The sequence below is a fragment of the Epinephelus moara genome, chromosome 11, assembly GCF_006386435.1.
Source record: "Epinephelus moara isolate mb chromosome 11, YSFRI_EMoa_1.0, whole genome shotgun sequence".
Classification (NCBI taxonomy): domain Eukaryota; kingdom Metazoa; phylum Chordata; class Actinopteri; order Perciformes; family Serranidae; genus Epinephelus; species Epinephelus moara.
Window position 1 is genome coordinate 15,775,811 of NC_065516.1, and position 23,540 is coordinate 15,799,350.

The 23,540-nt window shown below is 41.1% G+C and overlaps 1 protein-coding gene and 1 long non-coding RNA gene across 5 annotated transcripts in view; one reads left to right on the forward strand and one right to left on the reverse strand.

Moving 5' to 3' along the window:
• pou6f2 (POU class 6 homeobox 2) overlaps nt 1-23,540 on the reverse strand; it is a 104,457-nt gene that overhangs the window by 36,269 nt on the left and 44,648 nt on the right. For all 3 annotated transcript variants that reach the window (XM_050057271.1, XM_050057273.1, XM_050057272.1), the window contains 2 exons: nt 21,434-21,653; nt 2,069-2,400 (listed from right to left, as the gene is read on the reverse strand). In XM_050057271.1, the coding sequence (XP_049913228.1) occupies nt 2,069-2,400; nt 21,434-21,653 (552 nt within the window). The remainder of the gene's footprint in view (nt 1-2,068; nt 2,401-21,433; nt 21,654-23,540) is intronic.
• On the forward strand, nt 15,047-21,575 carry LOC126398078 (uncharacterized). Of its 2 annotated transcripts, none has more exons than XR_007570734.1 (3): nt 15,047-15,249; nt 17,093-17,182; nt 21,441-21,575. It is a non-coding gene; the product is annotated as an uncharacterized LOC126398078 (long non-coding RNA). The 2 variants fall into 2 exon arrangements; XR_007570735.1 differs by having other exon boundaries at nt 15,047-15,216.

The window sequence follows — 23,540 nt, forward strand, 5'->3', positions numbered from 1 at the left end:
CACACAAGGTCCATAATCCTATTTGATGAGGCAATATCTTAATGATACCTGATGTGGCCCCTTTGGCCCCCCTCAAGGGAGGTCTGTCCTCAGTCATCATAATCAGCCTCGCTGCTTCTTTTAGAAGAAGACAATGTGTATAAAGCTAAAAGTCTTATGCAGTGTGCTTTATCTAAAGGAGCTGCTGCCTTTGTTGAATTTCCTAGAATCTATGAATAGTTTTCTAAGGAGCAGTTTCCAAGTAAATCGGAGGCTTATGAGCAGGATAGTCTGATTGTATTGTACTGGTTATCCAAGGTCTCTGTACGTCGCCTGATGCAAGCTTAATGTGCGAATCTGTATGTTGGTCAGTAGCGCTTGTATCCACAGTGAGACTGGACAGTGTGTTTGGTGCGATGTAGCGGCTAGCCTTTGGAGCCCATTAAATCCAGAGGCTGTTTTTCCTGCTGAGTCTCACTAGGCCGTGACAGGGCCGGAGAGGGCTGCAAGGGGGGAAACAAATAGCCCAACTCATCCTGGCCATAAAGAAGGTTGCACCACAACCCAATAAGGGTCTGACGCTGATGAATGTGACCAGGGACAGAAAGGCGACCCTGGCCAGTCTCCACCAGAAATGAAACCACAGGGATATAAAATAGGTTATTATCGTCACACAGTGACAGCCAGACGGACAGAAGGGCAGAGATGGATGGACGGACAAAGTGACTAAAAAGGAGGTTGAGTAGGAAGAGCAGCAAAGATTAAGGGACTGATTACAGCTGGAGAGCTCAAGGTTAGATAACCTCAGAATCCCTCCTGAGTCTGCCGTAGGAGGATCTGAGTCGTGCTTCTTGTCCGGTTGTGAGGTTGGATGTGCTCAAGTGCATCAAAGCTTCAGCAGCTAGATGCATATTCTAACAGCTCCACATAGACAGAAGAGCTGCCAGCATCCATTCAAAGGCTGCCACTTGATTAAGATCAAGTGCCGACAGAGAATCAGGCATTGTGTGTATTGCTTAAACACTTCAGCTCTTTAAGTGGAAAACTACAGAAATTACAAATCTAATTTAACTAATTAGCTGGTAATATTTATGGTTCTTGTGATGCACTTCAGTGTGTCCATGAAAAATGTTTTGAATGGGCTAAAGGAAGCTGAGAGCCTTGTATCTGTGTACAACGGCGGGCATTGAGACAAATAAAAAGTGAATATGCAAAAGAAGTGAAGCACCACTCTGATATATAATATCAGAGGTATAGAGTGCTGGAGGGATGTCATTTATTTGTAGGCCAACACAGAAGCTAGCGTCACTCTGGTTCCCTTAACAAAAAGCCAACAGGATTTTTACATTGGATTTTGGATTATTACAGAAAATAAGCTCTGTGGCAAACAAATGTTATGAACACATTTTGTTCATAATAATCTTCACAAATTAACACCACTTTTATGGTTTTTGAAGCGTAAATGCAATCACCAGAAGTAAAAAGTTACCTTAGGCTAGAAACAAACTACACCATGGTCACATGACGTCATCATTACCACTGCAACTAGTTTATAAAGCAGCGTTCAGTGCGGTTAGGAATGATGACACTCTGTAGTCTAATCTAGCCACTTGTTAACAACCAGGATTGACTCATGCCTTCACCATTCGATTGCTATTGATACTAACCAACATATTGGATTAATGTAATCAGGCGTTAGACAGAAATAACCAATCCACATTAAACACCTTTTTTTTTTGGTGTTTTTTTGATATAAAATTTTGAAAACACAATTAATAAATCTTCCAGAAAATAAACTCAGTGGTGTACGAACACCTCAAATTACAGCTAAAGGGTGAAATGTAGTGCTCCCCTTGTTTTTAAGTGTGTTTTGTGTCCGGTTGACACATATGTATCACTTTGTTTTCTGTGTTCTTTAAAGAAAAGCTAATAAAAAGTAAATAACAACAACTACTGTTGCATACAGTGAATTTTAAATTATATAACAAAACATAACAAAACAAAGAGAGTCAGTGCCACATCAATATGAGACTGATTCTCAGAGTTTACATATCACAAAGAGTTAGTTTGGTGCAGTTCATAGACTCACCGACAAAGGCATGGGTGGGGTGACGGGTGAAGGAAGGCTGCGGGCCGGTGACTGGTTGGGCCGATGCGGTGGGGAGTGCTGCGGTTGTCCAGAGGTGGAGGAGCAGGTGGAGCCTGGAGATGGAACGGAGGTCTGCTGCTGGCTGGGTGGGGTCATGTGATGCTGGGATGACAGCTGGTTCTGGGTGTGGGAAAGGGTCTGTTGGTGATGATGTTGCTGCTGTTGCTGCTGATGCTGCTGCTGTTGTTGCTGCTGCTGTTGCTGCTGGTGGTGCTGCTGCATCTGTTGGAGCTGCTGCAGGTGTTGGAGCTGGGAGTTCAGTGATGAGGTAGCTGTTGATGGAAGAACAGCAACTTGTTTGATTCTGCTTTGTGCTGGAGAACTGAACTCCAACAAACACAAATGAGTTTGGACTGACAACATGACACCTTGTGTTTTAGCACATTAACAGGAAGCTCTCATTATTTAAGGAAAGTGCTGACACCTTAGATGCACATGGAGGTGTGGGATGCATAGGGTGAACGGTGAGAGACAGATGTAAATTGCATGGAGCCACAACAAGGTCCTCCAGGGTTTTTAGCCTGCATGATAGAGTCTGTGAATTTAATTTAGCTAGTTGGAGGACAAAGCTATCAAGCCTGACTGATATAATTGCTCTCTCTGGAGCCAAAAGTCTTCATTGTCACTTGGAGAATGTCAGAATCTTTGGTTTAATGGCTTAAAATCTCATAGGAAAGAGACATCCATCTTCACTGAAAGACTTCAGAAATAAATCCATTAACTAATTGGATCCAATAATGGCATGCCATTAGAACCTAATTTCTACATTTAAATGCTTATAAATTTTTATGCTGTTTAAAAAAAAATGGTTAACACTTAAGCCGAGCCAGTCTGCAGCCACACCAGCATGCAAATACTCCCATGGATCCAGAATGTCCACCTCAAATTTAATATGAAATAATTAGACAAATATGTTGTGCATCCAGGGGTGGGTAGTAACGCATTACAAATAACAAACTTGTACTTTTTATGTTCCTTTTTATTTCTTTTATGTTCCTTCCATGCTCAAGTATACTGAGACAATAATTTTACTACATTTGCCATCGTTGTTACAGATACTCTCCTGTAAATGCAGGGAAATTTGCATTTACCTCCACTGCAGATGCCAAGTTTCCACCTGCCTGGAAGAAAAAGAAGCACCCCCTATCTTTTGACCATGATGTAGTGATGACGGAGCAACACCCAAAACAAGATGCAGCTCCCAGTGACAATCCCTGATCACATCTGGCTACACTTTTTATATCAAAATCTAAAAAAAGACATCAGTTCCATGATAAAGAACTGGCTTTACCTCCTCAAAAACAACAACTATCTTTCAGGTAACGAAGTGCTGCATTCAAGTATCATGTAGCCTTCGAAAGGAGGTGGTTGGGGAAGGTGGTGTGTGTATAAACTGCAGGAGCTTGACACCAGAACCTTGGGTTTGTGTCCAGACTCCTGTCTTGGGTTTAGGCAACAAAAGCCCTTTGGTAATGGTTAGGGAAATATTGTTATTTCTGTTAAATGTAATAAAAAATAATGCCTTTATCACCACAAGTGGATACTGTAATGCAAGATTGCCTGTTTTTGCAACATACTGGGTACGTTTATTAGCAACATTTCCTCATCAAATGAGCAAAATCATAATTTGCCTGGCATTACATTTCCCTCAAAATATATTTGCTGTGTCAAAGTAGTCGTATATAACCTTAATTTTTAGGAGACAGGCCAGAGATTTTCAGTACTCTGCCCAACATTGGTGCATCTCAACTTCATGGTAATTGTCCATGGCAGTTCACTCAAAAACATCTGAATACAGAATGTGTTTGATCTTCTGTCAGTTCACACATAAATCCATACCACATATTCTCCACATATTATTCTCCACATATAGTATTACAGTTCATACCTTTAGTAGACATTATTTTGTTTACTAAAGGTATGAACTGTAATACTATATGTGGAGAATTGGGCTAAAAAACAACATCTAAACTGACCTTCACAGCTCTTTAAATAGAAAAAAGGAGGAAAAAAAGTGTTTTTATATCTGTGCTCACATTCAGAAAACTCTTGACAGCTACTTTTCAAACGCAGCAGAAAAATCCTTAAAGGAAACTATATCCTACATAGAAAAACTGTCTGATGTATACAGTGACACCAACAGTTTAGTTGCAGATCACGTTAAATGCAGGGGCATAACATAAATAAATAAACATCAATGACTTTAAACTTTAGAATATTTTTTCCCCACAGTACAATGACCAACAGAGAGTTAATCTGTTGCCTCTGACTCTGTGATGTAACAGCTTTGGAGGATGAATACAAGAGATGACCATGACAGGATTCAACATGATTTTCTGTGGATTAAAAGTTAATACAAGCTTGGAGGGGACCAGACCTGATCTGTATGTTGATATCTGACTGAACGTCAAAGACTGGGCCTCACTGAAGAAAGCAAGCGTACTGGAGTTTAACAGATTTTTCTTAAACTGAGGCCAGACGAGGTTACGATAATGAATAAGGCCCTGATCACACAGAAAGTTTTTTAGCAGCTGGAGGCGGCTTTTTGTAATTCTTCTTAATGAGAATTAAGCTTTTTGCTTGCTTTTTGTGCTGCTACTCGCCTTGTATTTTTGCGCTTGGCACCTGGCCTTTTTGCCGGAGTGCTCTGAACTTCTGAAGGTGAATTTTTTTTAACTCAAAGCAGAAAAGTGCACCCACGTCATCTCTGCTTTTTCTCCCCATTGTTCAATCAGATGATCTGAGAGACGAGCCTTCTGTGGTGGTCACGACAACAAGTTTACAGTTGGTAACTGAAAGAGGAGAAATTGGTGGTGCTCAGTTGCTTGGGAGGACCAATGGACTCCCTGTGGTCAGTATCAATTTCTGTGATAGACAGCAGTGTTGTCAAACTCCTCATGAGTCGTCCTAAAATATGCTTGGAAAGGGTCATCATGGAGGTGAAGCTCCTGGACCAACTGGTGGTACCCTCCATGGCCCAGCCTCTTTTTTAGGGTCTCATACGCCACACAGATCTCTGTTTCCCTGTGCCCAACAAAATATTTGCAAACAGCCTCTCACCCTCAACCAGAGCTACAGCAAGCACCCTTTGCCTGAACATTTCAGTGAGAAACTACTAACTACTGTGAAATAAATAAAATAAAACAAAATAAAAGTAAATAAACTGCAGATTGATTGCAAAATGCTGCCTGTGGGCCTGAGAACATTTTAGTACATTGTATTGAGTCAAAAAAGTAAATGACTAAGAAGTAAGATAGATAAACAGTAAAGCATACTCTATATGTACTGTCTGAAGGTAACTAAATTAATACAATTGTTCTGATATCGATACCAGTATCGGAAATGCCTCTGATACTGCCTAAAATGCTGGAGCACCCAGCAAGCAAGTCTACGCATTGATCCGATACTACGTAATTTATAAACTTTAAAGTAGTTTCACACACAGATAAAACAGCGTTTGTTTTTATTAACAGTTCTACACAAAGAGTTGCACTGTGCAGCCACTAGCAACTACTGTTTTAGTTAGCTGTTGATAAAATGTCAGCAATTTGGCAATATACTGGGAGGTCCCACCACTTTAGCGTTTCATTTGAGCCATGTCATATCACAATGCTTATAATCATTTCACAACCACACAGGGTTAGGGTTATACAGCTTTTTGTTTATTATTATTTTTACATATGTATATATATATATATATATATATATATATTTATATATCGGAATGGTTCTCAGTATCGGCCAATATGCAAGTGTCAGAATTGGTATTGGGAAGGAAAAACTGGTATCGGAACACCTCTATAAATTAATCAAACGTCCTTACTGAAAATATATTATTTATGCATTATCTAATAGCCAGTTTGATAAGAATTGTCAAACTGGTAAATAAAATAAACCAAATGTCCAGTTTAAAATTAGAACAGATTAAATTGCACAAAATAAACTACCATAAATTCCCTCATTACAGATGTAGTTTAATATGATACATTGCATGTAATAAATATATGTACATTGAAAAGACCTCTGACTAAGATCTACAGAATTATGAAAAAGCACTTCCACAATAAACTAAAATGACTTGAAACACAAAGGACTGAATAACAAAAGAGTGTTTGTGAACATCTATTGATAATGCAGGTGAGCAATCGTGAACGCAGGCGTAGACAAGCTTGTATACATACAGAATCAATGCACTTAAATAATTTAAGTATAGTTGCCTCATAAAAGATGAATAAAACATCAGGGCAGACAAGTCTTTGATTAGTGTGGCCACTACGACTGCAGGACAGGCACATATGAACATTTGATGAAGATCAGATCATCCTCCTCTTTCCGCGCTCGGCAGCAGCACAGCAAAAGAAAGCCAGCGTTTCTTGGCCAGTAAACAGCACACTTTTACATTTCTTCTACCTCCTGACACATTGACACCTCTCTCACACCCCCATCATGAATTATATATCACCTGTGCAAACGGCAAGAGTCCAATTCTCACTTGAAATGTTTGGGGCAAGTTGTCTAGCGAGCGCCGAGCCCCTGACAGGACCGGCTCTTTTCCTTTGCAACTTCACAACGACAAAAATGTTGAGCCCTATTTAAAGATGGAATAAAAGGGAACAAAGACGGAGAAAACAAAAGGGGGGTAAAATGAGATTTCTGTCAAAAAATTATCGAAACCAGGCGAAGATCAAAGACGACTGGAGAATTTCCTGCAGCGCCAACCATTACGCCGAGGAACAAGAGGTACAACAAAAAATATGAGGCAAAAGAAAACAAATACAGAGGGAATATGGAAGAAGCCCCATGTGGCCTTATTATAAGGGCTACACCGCAGGTACTATATTCTTTAACAGCAGTGCTTTATAAATTCTGTCATCTTGTTAAGACTGTCAAGACCACTGACCCTCCCTTCCCCTCTAACTGGGCAACTGGCATTTTGAAGCTCATTCTTTTAACCACAGCTGTCTGATTGCTTTGGTTGAGCACATAATCCAAACGGCTTGTCTCAGCTAATTGTTTGTGCTCCTTCCTCCAGCAGACACGGGGCCGAGGACGAGAGTGGGAGCTTCACTTATGATGGAGAGAGGGCAAAAGGGTGCCAGGATCCTATAGTGCTCATTATATCTCCCACTGTCTCTTTGTTGTGTTTCATATTCACTCGTTCTCCGCCTGCGATGCAAGCGGCGCTCCCACTTGATCATCACGCTCGAGGGGGGTGTAAGAGCAAGGGGTCCCACTTTCACTGTTGTCACAACTCGCCTATGTTAATGTTTATAATGAGGAATGATCATAGAGGAAAGTCATGCAGCTAAATGATCAGATACAAGCTGCACTGTGGCATTTTGTGCTCCATTTAACCATTTAACAACGATCATTTGGGACCATGAAACACAAGCACTGAGGAGTCTACGGCCTCCAACCTCAGTGCTTTGAGAAACTGTCTGCCATCTCTCTTTCTTTTCTGCTTTAGTGCCACAGCAGAAATCAACTGTTATCTCTGACTGTCCCAGCCCCGGCTTCTGAAGTACTGGAGGACGAAGCGAGACTGATTGTCAGAGGTCGAAAGGCTAGGTCAAAGACGGCTCATTCGTCAGACAAAATGCTATTTTTGTTTCCTGTGCGGTTGAAGAGTGAAGGTGGGGGGAAGCAGACCGCTCTCTCATTACCAGCGCTATCTCAGTAGTCCCTGTCAACCCCCCTATTACAGCACTTTTCTCTCTGGGGCTGATTCAGGCTCGACTCCTTGTTTTCCTCTCAACACCTACGTTTACAACTATTCCCTACCAGTTATCTTATATATCGTTTGGGTGTGTGCATGTTTGTGTAGAGGCAGAATCACGGCAGGAGCTAAACTGTGTACAGGAGTCCTGCATGGGTCTCATTTTCAAGAAATGTTCCTGCCTCCTGCACATATGACCAATTAGTTCTGAACCCAAACCCACCTGCAGACAAAAGATCTGAAGCCTGACCCAAAACCGCAAACCCTACAATGACCATGTGCTGTTCAAATAATTTCATTAGGCAGCATGTTAAAAGTGATAAAAAAAAACAGAGGCTAGACAGGAAATACACTCTTGTATAGCATTTTGACTCACTATATTTGTGTTTTTTCGGGACTGTATCTCTTCGATGCCTGCTCACGATCTGGCCCCTGGTCGGTACCTTTTTTATAAAGCCCCGACCTCACCTGACCACTTGGGGGTACACAATCATAAACGTCAGGCAGAGGGAAGAGTCTCTGCAGATAAATAGTGTACACCACCACACACTTCTAAGAAATCATAAGTGATGAAGACAGAGAAGAGAAGCGCAGAAGACAGAGCTGAACTGGAACATGCAGGGCATTAATGCTGAAAAACTACCACAAATGCGCAATATGTGTGATGTGCATGTATGAAAATTTGTGTTTCGGCCACATTTTTTGCAGCTGCACTAAAGCGAAATACTGCATAACTGTTTTATGTCAAACCAACTGACACTGAAAACTGTTGAAAGAAATATCTATTGATGCATTTTGGCTTTCTAGATAGCCTATACAAATAAGTGTCCATCATATTATATCTCTCAGAAAAGGCCCAGCCAAGGCCAACATGAAGAGTGACTACAGTCATCACATCTACACAAAAGGACTCTGACTATCTTTCACTTGATCAAACTGTGTGTGCTGCACACAGAATAATGTACAGTCAGAAGAAGGCGGACGACGAAGGAATTCAGGTTTTCTGGGCATCAAAAAGGAAAACATAGCGTACAAACCTTGAGGAGACTGTATTGAGTTCACAAGTATGAATAAAATCTACCGTAGTTTTTATGTAAGATCAGTATGTGTGCACTGCATGCTTTTCTGAAAGTCTATTGGAATATGTGCATTGGCTCCTCTACTCAGCACTGATACATAATTAAACTGGGAACAGAAAATCATCGCTAACTGCTGTTGTAGCATCTGAAAATCTTTGGCATCATTTAGGCGTGCTGTAAATTTAGAGCTAATCAGAAGCTGCAGAGAAGCCTGTCAGGAGTTAATGAAACTGTCCAATGTGACCCACCCTGTATTTTTTAGGGACTTCTCTAGTCTAAACACAGCTGTCATTCTCTAACATGAGAGGTGAGAGGGGACAAACAAGCTCCCCATTACTGCTCTGCCTCACGTTCCACTATGGGAGTCCATAAACCACTGTCTCAATTGCCTTTTCAGAGAGTCACACTGATAATTACTCCACTGGAGGTAAGGAGATTTAGCCTCTATGAGATCTGGTAATTACAAAGGTGGTCAAAGGAAGGTCATTTTTACTCTGCGGATTAGATCGGAGCACTCACACACTGATGAAGTGGATAACATTACTGTTTCTGCACTCATTTCTTTAGCTCACTGTTAACTTTTATCACTGCTGGTCACTTTGTGTCACTTTGATAACTGATTACAGGGGACCTATTATGCTTTTCCTTTTTGGTCATATATATGTATCATGTTACAATGTTGAATGTTCACATTTAATGTGGCCAAAGTAAGTAAGTGTATTTAAAAGTATTCCCTGTGAGCAAAAACCTCAGACTTCAGACTGTTCTGAATACTCTGAACCACCTTTTTTCTACTTTTGAGACAAGCTGACATCAGCTCGTGACAGACTTCTTTACATGGTCATTTGCTCCAGGCACGCTACTGCAAGTATTTATATTACATACACTGTTGCTAAATGTAGCTATATGCTAACACATCAAGGAAATATGTAAACTTGGTTGATGATGTTGTTCATTTCTCCCTGATTCAGATCATATTCCTGCTGGAACATGTCCGGTTGTGTTTCAAAGCTTTAACTGGTGTTTTTTTTACGGTAGAAATTCTCACTATACTCTATCACAATCATTCCCCTGGCTGCAATAATGATGCAGAGACACCAACATACGGAAGACCCCGGAAACTCTGACCAATCAAAGCAAAATGGTCTTTGTCAGGCTGAGGGTGAATACAGGTGTTCCAGCACAGACAGTATGAGGAAATTAAGTGTTTTTTGAACATTAAAACATGTAAACATGTTACTGTAGATACCCACAATACATGTATAAAACCTGAAATTGAACATACTAGGTCACCTTTAATAATCAATCCATCAATTATGTTTTCGTTTTTCACAATAATTGTTGAGCCTATAAACTTTTTCAAGTAACTAGACTCAAAAGTGACTCAAAAGTATTATTAGCATAATGTACTTAAAGTATTTAAAGTAGAAGTATCATGATTCAAAAAATGGAAACTACATAGTGTCTGGAGGTAGCTAATGAGCAAGTCATCTCACTTTCTTCTCATCTCTGTTGAGTTACACGTGTGCAGTACTGATCAGGCAGGATATATGGATCAGTATATCAACACCACCAATCATACCTCTCACAAATAACGTATTCTCATATGACACAGTTCCAACCATGTTTAGTGGCTTTTCAAAACATCTAGGCTGCAGTTGCAGAGTCAATTTCCTAAACACCCTTCCTTGACCTCAATAGAAGACGTCATGAGGTGAGGTGTGTGTGTGTGTGTGAGAGGGGAGAGGAAGACACTGGTAGAGAGAGCCAGAGTGCATTAGTTCCTTGACTGTTAAAATATGTACAAAGTAGAAATTAAAAACAAGTACGGAACAAAATTGTTTCTTTACACAACCTGTAACAGAAATTTGTGTTAAATTCCTTTTACCAGCAAGTCCATGCACTTTGTTATCATGTTAAAGGAATGGAAAATAAATTCCTGCCTTGGCGACGGCTAGAATAAACATGGAGAAAATGAAACGTTAAAGGAACTAGTGAACTACTGAATAAAAACATTACTCAGAGCCACAGCAGGCAATATCACTGTTTCAGTCCTGCTGCAGGGGGAAGTCAGCGACTACAAAAAAAAAAAATATAGGCAGTTAAGATTTGAGTGGAGTCGCAGAGCCACAGGATTTTAGAGAGTAAACCACATCGCTTGTAGGGATCCAGAGATAATGCTTTCACTTTGTGATGCAAGGCAATATCAAGCTGTGTTGTAGAATTCTCACTCTGGGGGAAGCATTTCAAAGAATCAAATCCTCTCCATGGAGATGTTACACATACAAGAAAATCCCTGTGTGCTCAATAATGTTGCCCTTTTGTGTGTTGCTTACGCAGGGTTATTGATTTCCAAAGTGTGGTCTAGGGACCTCTGGGGGACCTTGAGAGAGTTCCAGGGGGTCCCAAGCAAAGTAATGTCTGGTTTAATTTAATGATTTCCTTCCTGGGATAAAATATATAAAGAAGATTGTAGCTTTTTCTCCCCTTTAATACTGACCTGTGCTATCAAACTTTGAGCTAATGAGGCTGGAAGTAAACATGTTCTTTCCAAATAAAGACTATATAAATTAAAGACATAGTTCAGATTTTTTTAAAAGTTGGATTCTATGAGGTACTTATCTATAATCAGTGTATTACCTACAGTAGATGTCAGTTGGCACACTCCCAGTTTGGAGAAGCAGGCAGAAGTACTGCCACAGAAGCTAAGCAATGTACTTCTGTGGACGGGGGCAGCAGCAAACTTATGATAGTCACTTACAAAAAAATTTTTTTTTTTATTTTCACCTTTACCTTGCTGTGAGACAGTGATTTCCAACATAGGACCAATGCTCTCTTTAAAGCCCCCTGACTCATTTGACAAAAGCATTTGCATTTTACCTCACAGAACACGTGGAGTTGCTCTACCACTGCCTTGATCGGTTAGTTTGTTTTATTGTGTGGATTTATTGAATTCGAACTAACCCTTTCAAAAGCTAAAGTCACACAATAACACAAACAAACTGGTTAAGGCAACAGTAGACCAAGAACTCCCATGTTCTGCGAGGTAAAATTACTGTTTTTGTCAATAGAGTCTGGTAGATTTGAATGGCCTCAGTTCCCTGTTGAGAAAGGCTGTCTGATGGCAAGGTAAAGAGGTAAATATATTCTAAATATAGCGTACACTTAAACTCATATTGGTTTTTATACTGTTAAATATATTTTGCTGCTGTCCCCACCCACAGCAGCAGCTTAGCTTCCATGGCGGTACTCCTGCCTGCATCTCCAAACTGGGGGTGTGCCTACTGACATCTACTGTAGATAATACACTGACTGTGATTAAGTACCTCATACAACCCCACCTAAAAAAAAAATTGAACTATCCCTTTAATTTTACAAATGAGTTGAACTCTCTCTGCTAGTTAAACAGTAAAATTAGTTTGTTCACTGTCTGATATTAAAAAAAAAGTCAGACTCTTGGCTCTCCATGGAACAAGGCTGCTGTACTGTTTTCTATTTAGGTCTTAAATTAAAAATCTCCTCCCATTAAGACAAAACATTCAATCACATGATGCCGTTTGGTAAATTTTCATTCTAGGAACGATTTATAATTAGAAACCTCATTATGTAGGGTGATGAATCTTAGTTTTTATGCATTTTCAATAAGTTTCAGTGTTTTATGAATGTTCAAAAAATCTCCCAAAGGGAAAGTGTTAAATATAAACTATACGGCTAAATATGACGCCTCAAAACAATTGCTTAAATCAAATTAATGAACACACAAACTAGATCTCCCCCTGTTTTTGGACAACGAGGAGTTTCACTCTCATTTCAAATACTATGTGGGCAGCATGCAATACTGTGGTGCCCAGCAAGGGGTCCCTCACTTTTGTCCTTCAGAGCCCAGAAGGTGCGGGACCCCCCCGCCCTTCCCTTCTTTGGAAAAAAAGAGCCTGTCTGCCTGGCAGGACCGACTGGGTTATTACAGCGTGTTCATGGTCCCATCATGTGTCGTCAGACCAAAGCGGAGGCCGCGAGTAAAAGCCTCATGCAAAATTTATGTTCATGCGGCTGTTTCAGTGGGTGGAAAAATCAATATTGCGGGCCTGATGCACGGAGATGACTGAGTGCTCTCTGACTGACAGTAAAAGCTGAGAGAGATTGAGGGGCTACATTTACTGCTCTAGAAATGGAGTGGAGTAGAGTTGCTCTAATAGTCTAGTTCACCTTAAATTTGAATTTCATTGTGGATTATTTTGGTAACAACTTGGATATTGAGGGCTTGAAGAAATTACGCCATTAGACAGAGAGAACAAATGAACAATGAGCAAGCTTGTTTTCAAATTGTCTAAAACACATCTTGCATTGTGGTTTCTGAGCAGCTACAGTATTGTATATTATGGGGTTATTACGCCTTCCCTTCCTTTCCAACTTACACAGACATAAAATGATTGTAGAATAATCAAAAGACAATGTGGGTATGAGGAGGACATCATAGGGATTTTGTTCTGTGCTGCTTCGCTTACATATGCTTTTGATAGTGTGCCACATACCCACAGTGCATTTGGGGAGGAATGTGAGAAGAGAGCGAAAGAAAGTGAGAAAAAGAAATTCAGTGGGATGAAATAACCCCAAACAATGGGATTTGCTTTCCATTCTTCTGCCTCCATCTTCTGTCTTTAATTATTCCCTTTGGTTGTCTGAGGGAGCGTGTAAGCACTTTCACACAGCACAACATGCCCAGCAGCACAACACTGTCTGCCTTAGTGATGTGGAGACTTCTGAGTGACACTGAGCCTCTTGTGATTATTAATGCTGTTTAATACAACACAGGGCAGCCACTATGATTGAGGGAAAAAACAGATTTCAAAATGCATGCATTCAAAATGCAATGTGAATGGAATTATGTACAACACGAGCACTGCACTTGAGATACATTTTCCCCCTGCTACATAAACAATGTGTACACCATGAAATGAAGGCTAATGTTCTGTAGATGCAACACTGAAAATGTGTATTTGATAACAAGTACCAACTGTGCTCTATTTTGTACACAGCGTTTAATGGAACCTCAGCTGATCCTGGTGGGATCCTTTGTGCCGGTTTAGTAGTTTCTTCCTGAATCGCATATGAGATATTTGAGAGCCCAGAACGATGTATGATGAATGAAGTAGCATGCTACTTATACGCTTATCGTGCTCACTGACTAGCAACAGGTTCAGCAAAGGGCAGCGGCAGTAAATGAAATTCCGCACCGGGACAATATATCATCAAAAGAAATGTATGCACCTGAAACTTACAAGCCTTCTTCAGATGCGGACAAGGTGCCTGACGGGGTTGGGGGAGGGGGTGAGGATGGGATAGTAGGGAAAAAAAAGGGTGTGTGTGTGGGGGGATAGGAGAATAGGGGAGGAGGGTTTTTTTCTGGATGGGTGAGGAGCAAGCAAGGGGAAGCAGCAGATTTTGTTGAATCAGTTCTATTTTCATACTGGCTGATCTGTGTCTTTTAACCATTTCACTGCAGCTGGAAAATGAAAGTACCAGGGCTAATTTCACAGTGAGAGCTCACTGAACAAAACCCCCCACGGTCTGTGCAAAAAGGTGCTAAGTCTACTTTGTCATTGTGAATTACGGCAGTGTAATTCAGGAAACGGGGCACGAGTGTAAGAGAGAGAAAAATATGTTCAGAAATAAAGGCAAGAAAAGCCTTTTTCCTCTCTGGCCCGAGATGTACTTAGTGAGGTTTACTTATGATCTGTAAGTAACAGATATCTCTCTCCCCAAACATGCCGTCCTGTACTGATGCCACAGGATCCATCTGTGATGTGTCTGCAGTTAGTCCAGAAATAGCACCCACGGGAGTTAACACACTCCTCAGGCCTCCTACGGGACCTCTTAAGCTGCACTGATACTGATAAAAGCCCCCACAAATCTGGCCCCCAGATACCTCAGCCATTAATTAAGGTAATTAGGCCCTGGTCAGCAATTAGTAACCACAGATAGCTTTTAGCAGCGGCTAAGACATCCCCACTGGTGAGGGGTTTGGTTCCATACCATCTGCTGACAAATGTCACCATGGACTCTTTGGTTTCACAGACGGGGAACTGGAGAGCCGTGTTTAAAAATGACCTCTGTGTGATCCAGACTGGCTCCCAGACTCCCACAGCCTCTGTGCTGCTGCTGCACGATCACTTCGTTTATTCTTCTCACTTCTTTGGTTCTTTCCTCTTTCAAACACGCAGGAGCGAGGTCTATGAAAATCTATACATACTGTGCACGGCCAGAGTGGGAATAGGAAACATTCACTGCACAAGGTATCGATCAAAATTAGAACATCTGGGCTGAGTGTAAGTAGTATTGATTAGAGCGTAATGCTACATTGATTTGCTTGTATTGTTAAGTCCATGATAGATCCATATTGATAATGTGTTACATTATAATGTTCTATTGAAAGTTCGGATGTATCAAAATTATGCTGTACATAATAGTCTTAAGCAGGTTTTCTGAGTCACTATATTTTTATTGTAGTGTAAGTGCATTATTTATACCAGTACATTCCTCTAGACATAAAAATTGAATACCAACAACTCAATGTGAGGAAACAGCCATTAACTTCCTTTTAAATCTTTCTTTAAAGCACCTGTGATACACAAATTCACAGGAAAGCATTAACAAATGCAAAGACCCTACTGAATAAATGTGAGAAACCTTCTCAAACAAATTTGGCATTTATACTAATATGAAAATACAGCAGTGTGTGTATTTCATCCTGTGGCAGAGGTGTGTGATTTAAGGCGCTCCGAGTAGAAACACTGATAAAAACACGCTGAATACTCACATTCAACCTTAAAGAACAGATCATGCAATAACTCACATTACTGGGGAATGGGAAATAAAGGATGCAGCTGTGCTACTTTACACAATTCCACATTTGAAGCAATCGGTGATAACACCATTTTCATTCCGGTTCAGTCCCATAAAATTACCATTAACATTACAACTCATGCAGAACACAGATAAATGTAAAATGTCACCCAGTTCTGCCAGGCGGGAATTCCAGTTCCACAAGATTACCATCTCTGTCTGCTCTCTCCCACTGCACCTTGTCTAATATTTCATTTACAACATTTCATAAGTTCATTTTCCCCTCACTGACCATGTAAATCACAAATCAATTTTCATTTAAAATGCTTGACTACAGATTGTTGCTGAAAGCCTCTGAATTGCGCCTCAGCAATATGGCAGACCTTTAGCAAATCTTTCGGAAACAGTCTGGCCGGAAAAGAGGGGGAAAATAGTGAGATGTAATTTCTACAAAACAACTCCGGGGCCAAGTGGTCAAGGCATTTACTGGAAGCATTTTACAAGTGTTGAAATATCATAAAAACAATACACTAATACGTATTGTAATTTGTATTAGATCCAGTTCTCCCCCCCCAGTTACTGAAGCTTCACACGTGTGATCGACTGGTCTGCTCAACAGGAACAAAAGACTGATTATTAATATGATGAAAAGATGAACACTATTGATTGGGCATAATTGTTTGGGACATCTATTCAATATATGCAGCAATCTTAAATACCTAATATTAAGGATATCATCATGAAGAGGATTTTAGAAAGGTAATTGAGATTAAAGAAATATCCACATAACTTGTAATATTTTTCTATGGTAAACTGTTAATTTGGTTGAACGGTGACAACAGCACGCATGTTTCACATTTAAAAACTTAATTACACCAGGGAGAAGGTTATCTGTTATAGCTCAGGAGCTAAGGGAATAGAAAACAGCTGGATTAAAATGGAATAATTCCGCATGTTCCCAATTATTCATTTAATTGGAAGCTAATTTGAAAATTTGTCATGTTGGCGTTCTGATTCGAAAACCCATCCTCTCCTACAACACTTCTACTACAAAATGCATTTAAATAAATGCATTACACTCTGTGCATACACAGTGCAGACAGACACACTGTGTAATGTAGAGAGACTGTGTTTTAGATTGTGTATTTATGGCAGGAGGTTTGCAAAAAGCCTTCCTCAGTGTTTACCAGTGAGGGCAGATGTCAGGGTTTGCTGTGGAGGAGCAGACACAGCCACATCTGATTAACAATATTATTGTCCTCCTCCACACCGCCATAAAGACTCACCCCCCCACCCTTCTTTTTCTTTTCTTTCTTTCTATTTCAGGCTCTGGCAGCGTGCTGTCCTGTGGCATGGCTGAGCCGGAGTGACACCGCCACCATCCACAGAAACAAAACACGAGTCAAGAGCCAGAAGGTTAAGACAAACAGCACGGCTGCGTTTTACCCGACAGAAAACATAAAAATATCCAGGGATACATACTTTTAAAAATATCACTGCGTATTCAAACACGCTGTGCATCATTTGTACTGTTATTTTTGTGCAATTATGAATATATGTAACTTGAATTCGGAACAAATCATTAGCATGTCTGCAACAAGTGAAACACCAGGGGGTAAAATTTACTTACATCTCAGCTTCAAAAAAGACATCAGAGTATAAATCATGAGTCTCATGGGAGTGTCTGTGTGTTCATATGTGCAGGTACAGTAAATCTGCGCTTCAGCTTGAGTGTAAATTTGTGTGTTTGATTCCAACCCTCTCATCGCTCCTCTGTATGTTTTGATTGGTGATTTTTTTTCTTCTTTTTCCGTCGCCAAACTGTCACAAAGGCAGTAACCCCACACGTTTCCAAGCTGCTTATTGAAGACAAACAATAAACCACTGGCAGATATCAATGGCAGAGATGAGAACCCGGGTGCCATATCTGCTGGGACTGCCTGGCGAACCTGCCTCTGCCTGCGCTTCATCTCCAGCAGCACCTCTCACTCTCAATTATTTGGCTGCTGTCACAACAAATCAATCAAATTACCGCTCCAGGACTGTGTGCAGCTGCTCCTATTGCACCGCTAGTTGCATTAGCTTTGAAATGTATGAGGTCTACATTTTATCACTGTTATTTATTTAATGCAGCTCTCTCCCCTGCGAGTCATCTTACAACCACAGCAAAGTTAAATCATTAAAGGACGACGTGGAATACATACTGCTTGAGAACACTTCAAATTAAACAGCGATAAGGGAGAAGGGATGGGTTTGGCCTCTATTGTGTTAAGATGGCAGATGTTGATGTGAGGAAATGTGGACCGCTTGCACTGGGTCCTCTTAATGCACTCCTCTACCGGCTGAATGTGCACACGAACAATGGCTTATTTCTTTTCTTATCCCAAAATGATTCAACAAATACACACAGGAGAAAAAGCAGCCTGCAATGATCAACTAGTGTGGCTGTAACAAGCCCAAAAAGGATGCTTGATTCTCTAGCTCCGATAATGTAATGGGTAAAGGGACACAGAGGCATTCCCACAGCAGACAGAGGTTAAGTCAGTGGCCCGGCCCGGTGATCTAACCTCTTAAAGGAGCAGCAGTCAGCTGAGGCAGAAGAGATGCAGTCTGACATGTCTTACTAGTGTGGAAACATTTGGCTCTTCCCCTAGGAGCCCACCCTTTGGTGGTGTAATGAGCAGAGTGATTTCCCTAATTTGTATCGCACCAACACCCGCAACCTGCGAACGACACCGCTGAGCGTTTTCATCAAAACGGCAGACATGCCTTTGATTGGCACTGACAACGGGTCTCATTACTGCAGGTGAGTGGGATGCCGACCTTTATCAGGAAGCCTGAGTGCTGTTTTGTGTTTCCTGCGGACGAGTACAGAGGAACAATGCTCTCACCTCACCATTAGAACTCAGCTCTCTGATGTGATGCGCTGCCTGGCTTTCTGCTGAGAGCAAATAAGATGGGATGTGCTTATTAATATGAAAGAGCTCCAGTAAACTAGCTTCTTGCATTACCTTTGAGTGAGTCTTAGAGAAGAGGAGTAGACAGATGAGACTTTGTTCTGCTTCCTCCCATTGGGCATTACATGTACAGTGCTTTGATACAACTAGTTTTACAAGTATGGTAATCATGCTTTGCTTGTTATAAAATCATGTGAAATGAAAACCTATTAAAAATGCATCAGAAAGTTAGCATCATATCTAACAACAAACAATTCTGCAGATGTTTTGTCTGCATCAGTCTTGCACACTTACATTTGAAATTGTGAAAATCACATATGATTTTTTTTTATTCATATGAGCCGTCATATTTACAGACCTCTAGCATGACCCAACCTAGTTTTTGCCTCTGTGAAGTCAGCTAGAATTTTGTGCACTCTGTCACAAAAGATAACTTTCTCCCTTGTTTAGTTTCATTGGGAATTTGTTTTTACTGCATGTTTGCAGGCATAAATCATTCTGACAAATAACCAGTTACACTGGTGCCTGTGTTTACTGAGTCTGCCACAAGATGCTGCTCAGTTTTATTTAAGCAACCGCTCCAAATTTATAGCACAACCCCATTACAGTGATAGTTATTCATCACAGTCGGAGAGAGCTGCCCTCCTAAGGCTCACAGCAGTTCAGCCAGTTCCCCTCTGTCAACATTCACTCTCACAGAGCCAGCTTTGATTAGTATGATCAAAACGTGTGATCAAAGATGCTGTTGTTACTGTTTGTTCTAATTTTATCTTTCAATTTAAATCCCCTCATTAAAACAGAATATGAAAATGTACAAGATGCAATACAATCTGGACTGAAGAAAAAATTTTGATCTTATATAACTTATTAAATATTGCATTCTTTAAAAGACTATGACGATGAGACTATAAGCATGCTGGCTCTCATGTAAAGAATACAATCCTGTAGGTCCCACTGCCCATTTCCCAAGACAAACAGCCTTATTAGTTGGTCATTAGCCGCCTCATTACATTTAAATACAGCCATTGGCTGGGCTCCTCCTGGAGTCTCATTACTGTGCCTCACAGTTGTCTTGTGTCTGATCTGACGCTAATTAGCTAGCAGCGTGAGTGCTGTAAAGCACACTTGCTCCTGAGGTCGTGAAATGAGCTGAGTGCTCCCCGGCGACAGTGCGCCGCTGTATTATATGTGTGATTAATCAGGCCTGGAGACCCGGAGGGGTGGGGAGGGGATGTGAGGGGGACGCGGGGGCAGAGGCCAGAGCTGCAGTTGTCTGACAGAGGTGCTGTGCCAGCAGGCCTCATTCAGCGGAGCTGTGATGAACTCAGACAGGGGAGAGTGGAGGAGCGTCGCGTGGCCAGAGGGGCCCGGACACAGTCAAGACATTTAGCTTCACTCGTGACTTGTGTCACTTTCTCTCCATGGAGGTCCCTTCAATGCATCCCCTTCAGATAAGAGGACGTGCGAACAGGCAGTCTGTCAGTCCACACGCTTAAAAAAAGATCTGCCACAGAGGCATTTCTCCACAACAGTTTTTTTTTTGCTATCTCTCATGGATGGGGAATTTTATCAGGACACTGGATTCCTGACTGTCTATTGGTTTGTTTGTCAGTGGACAATAAGGATGACTGAGAGGTGTTTGTTTTGGCGTTCTGACACCCTGACAATGTGTTTGTCGATCAGTTCATCAGATCACTGAAGCCTCTGGGTTGTTCCTCACACACCAGGAGGAAGATCTGTTGAAGTGTGAGTCAGACGGGGCTGCTGGGCCCATTATCGTCCACCACTGATGGATACATTGAAGGGCTCGCTGGATAGATGCGGGTTTATTAAAAGCTCTGCCCACAGTGATGGCTGCTGTTATTTATGCATGTTTGTGTCCATTAGGCTTCTACCTCCACATTTCCTCACTCAGGGCATCTGTCCATCCATTTCCCCACATGAGGGGAGCCTTCCCTGCACTTTGTGCTGCACTGGCATTATTGTAATCTCCATCCTAAAAACACACTGCTTTACATGTAGCCTGGCATCTTTTTACATTAGTGCAGCTCTCTCATCCAAGATTTATGACTGATGGTTTCCCCATCCATCCCTCAATCTAATGGTATAAAAGAGACAATGTTTTAAACATTAAAATGAAAACCATTTACAACTATGATCAAAAGAGAACACTTGGGCATTAAAGTTTAAAAGGCAAGGATAAGTACAGCCATGTGGATGGACAGATGAGGTGGAAAAGAGATAAAAAAGTGAAGTACAGTGCACTCTTATGCACAGGAAAGAGGCATAAAGTGCTTTTGCGCTGCACTGCAAAACGTTGACCTGTAATTAATATGGTTGTTTCTCCGGGCAAGTTGAGGATAGCGGCTTTTTGGGATACAAACCCCTGAAGGATTCTTACCTGGTCAAAAGCTCTGTAAAGCATTTCTATTAAAGAAAAAACAAAAACTGTTTTTTGTCATACAAAGGACGTACAACAAACTCTTGTTGGGATCGATATTTGTTGCATTTATCACTAATAGTTCCTGGTGTCTCATGTTTTATGAATCTTTTTATCTTATAATACTGAAAAACCTTCATTATTGTACATGAGCATTAGACAGAACATGCATCAGCCTCCTGGAGTATCTGAATTATTTTCTCTCTTCCCGGGAAATCATGTTGACCCTGTTTTGTCATAGAAATTAGTTTTCACTGCCCTCTTTCTTACCTTGCAGGTTCTGGAGGGGGAGCGTCATGATGCCCCCTGCAGCAGCAGCAGCCACCAGGCTCTGGATGTTGGCAGTGGGCAGAGAGAGAACGAGACCCTGTTGCCCGCCCAGGTGTCCGCCTGCGTTGAAGGGGATGAGGATGGGCTGGTTCATGCCTGGTGCCGCCCCGGACATCACGCCGCCTACTGCGTTGGCCAATTGCTGGGCCACCAAGAGAGACTGTGGCAGATACACATAACATGCATAATCAGTTTCATCGGTTATATAATCACAGATGGGAAGTTTTACTTTTTTAATGTGTATTAGATGACAAAACATAATCAATAATGTTAGACAGAAAGAAGTCTTAGCCTTTGTTCATAGTATAGAATCATGGATGCCAATTCTCCATCATGTGAACATGACTTTTCCTATTTTTTTTTTACTGTTTAAAATTAGTAAAATCTTATTTCATTGTAGAGCTACATAGAGTGTATTGTCTCACTCAGCACGTCCTTGCCCCGCTGTTTGTTTCTCGCTGTTTATCATTAGATTATGGCTACAGTGGTGAGAGTCTGCTCGCACACACAGGCGCACAGTGACAAGGCTAACTGTAAGCATCACATGGCTAACACTACCCAACCGTTATTAAATAAGTATTTCACTGCTGCAAAGATGGTCTTTTCATAAAACTGGGATGTCGATGCAGCAGAGAGACACAAATACTTTTGACATTGGTGCTACATGACCAGTAAAAACAGAGAAAAAGGACTGCGGCGTTCGCTGTTTTTCAAAAGATAGAAAACCTACAACTACCAGAATGCACTGCACCACACTGGACCAATAAACACTCCTGCTGGTGGATGACGTCATGCACACTTGTTCATTTAACACAATGAAGGCTGACTGGCAACAAACAATCTCGTATTACAGTTAAACTGTAAGGAAAGACATGTTTGTGAAAATATTTTAGGCAACACAGTGACAGAATCTTGGTTCATATTCGATCAGCGCTGCTTAGTTTTACTGTTTGATATCGTTTTTTCTGACTCAATTTTCACTGTTTAGGAAACAGTATAGCGCCCACTTCCTGTTCACAAACTCTTGCTATTACAGCCAAACAGTGCACTAAAATATATTCTGAAGACACTTTACACAAGAATCAGACATTGCAGTAACATAATCTTGATTTTATATCGATCGACACTGCCTGGTTTTACCGTTTGATCAGATTTCAGTCCAAGTTTGAGAGATAGGGAGAGAGGCAAGTCTGCCCTTGATCTGCTTCTATACTGTTTGTGACTGTAATGACAGTATGGGTGGCGGACAAAGCAAAAATGTGGAAGTACAACCTATAATTCAACAACAGCCTGGGAGAGCCAGTGAAACACTAGTCTCGCCACCAGACAATCAGAGATCTCCGCCTTCTGATAGTCTGGGGACACTCCTTTCTAAAGTGTGTTTAACACACCGGCGAAAACGGCCGGCAACAAAGCAATGCCTCTTGCATTTTTGAAAAGGACACGCCTTCTCGGAAATGTGCGCTCCTCCTTTTCTCGTCCGCAAGGAAACAAACACACAGAGAGCTTGAAAATGAAGGCCGAGAGATTTAACTCCGTTTTATCAAACGTGTGCTCATCCGTGAAGAAAATATTTTTTCCAGCGGATGTCTTAGTTACAACATGATTGAGCTAACTGGAGTAGTTTCATGTCGTATCCGACAACGGGAAGCTTTTAACAGATGACGTCCTGTTACCTTTGCTGCTGCTGTTAGCTGTCCCTGTCAGCTGCAGCCACTGATGCTTTCTAGACATCGTGATTTCCCAAAACTGAATAAATACCACACATAGCAACACAAAACTGCTTTGCTAGCTCAATCATGTTGTAACTAAGATATCCGCTGGAAAAGAGATTTTTTTCACAGACCGTTTAATGACTTATTACCTAGGGTGACCATATTTTGATTTCCAAAAAAGAGGACACTCGGCCAGCCACGACATAGCCTACTTAAATGATACTCGCAGTTTACTTAAAGATGCCTTATAATTTTAATATATTTAAAATGTATATAGAAAATTCAGTTATATTACAAAATAATAGGCTATCTCTCAAAGACAGAAATTCAGA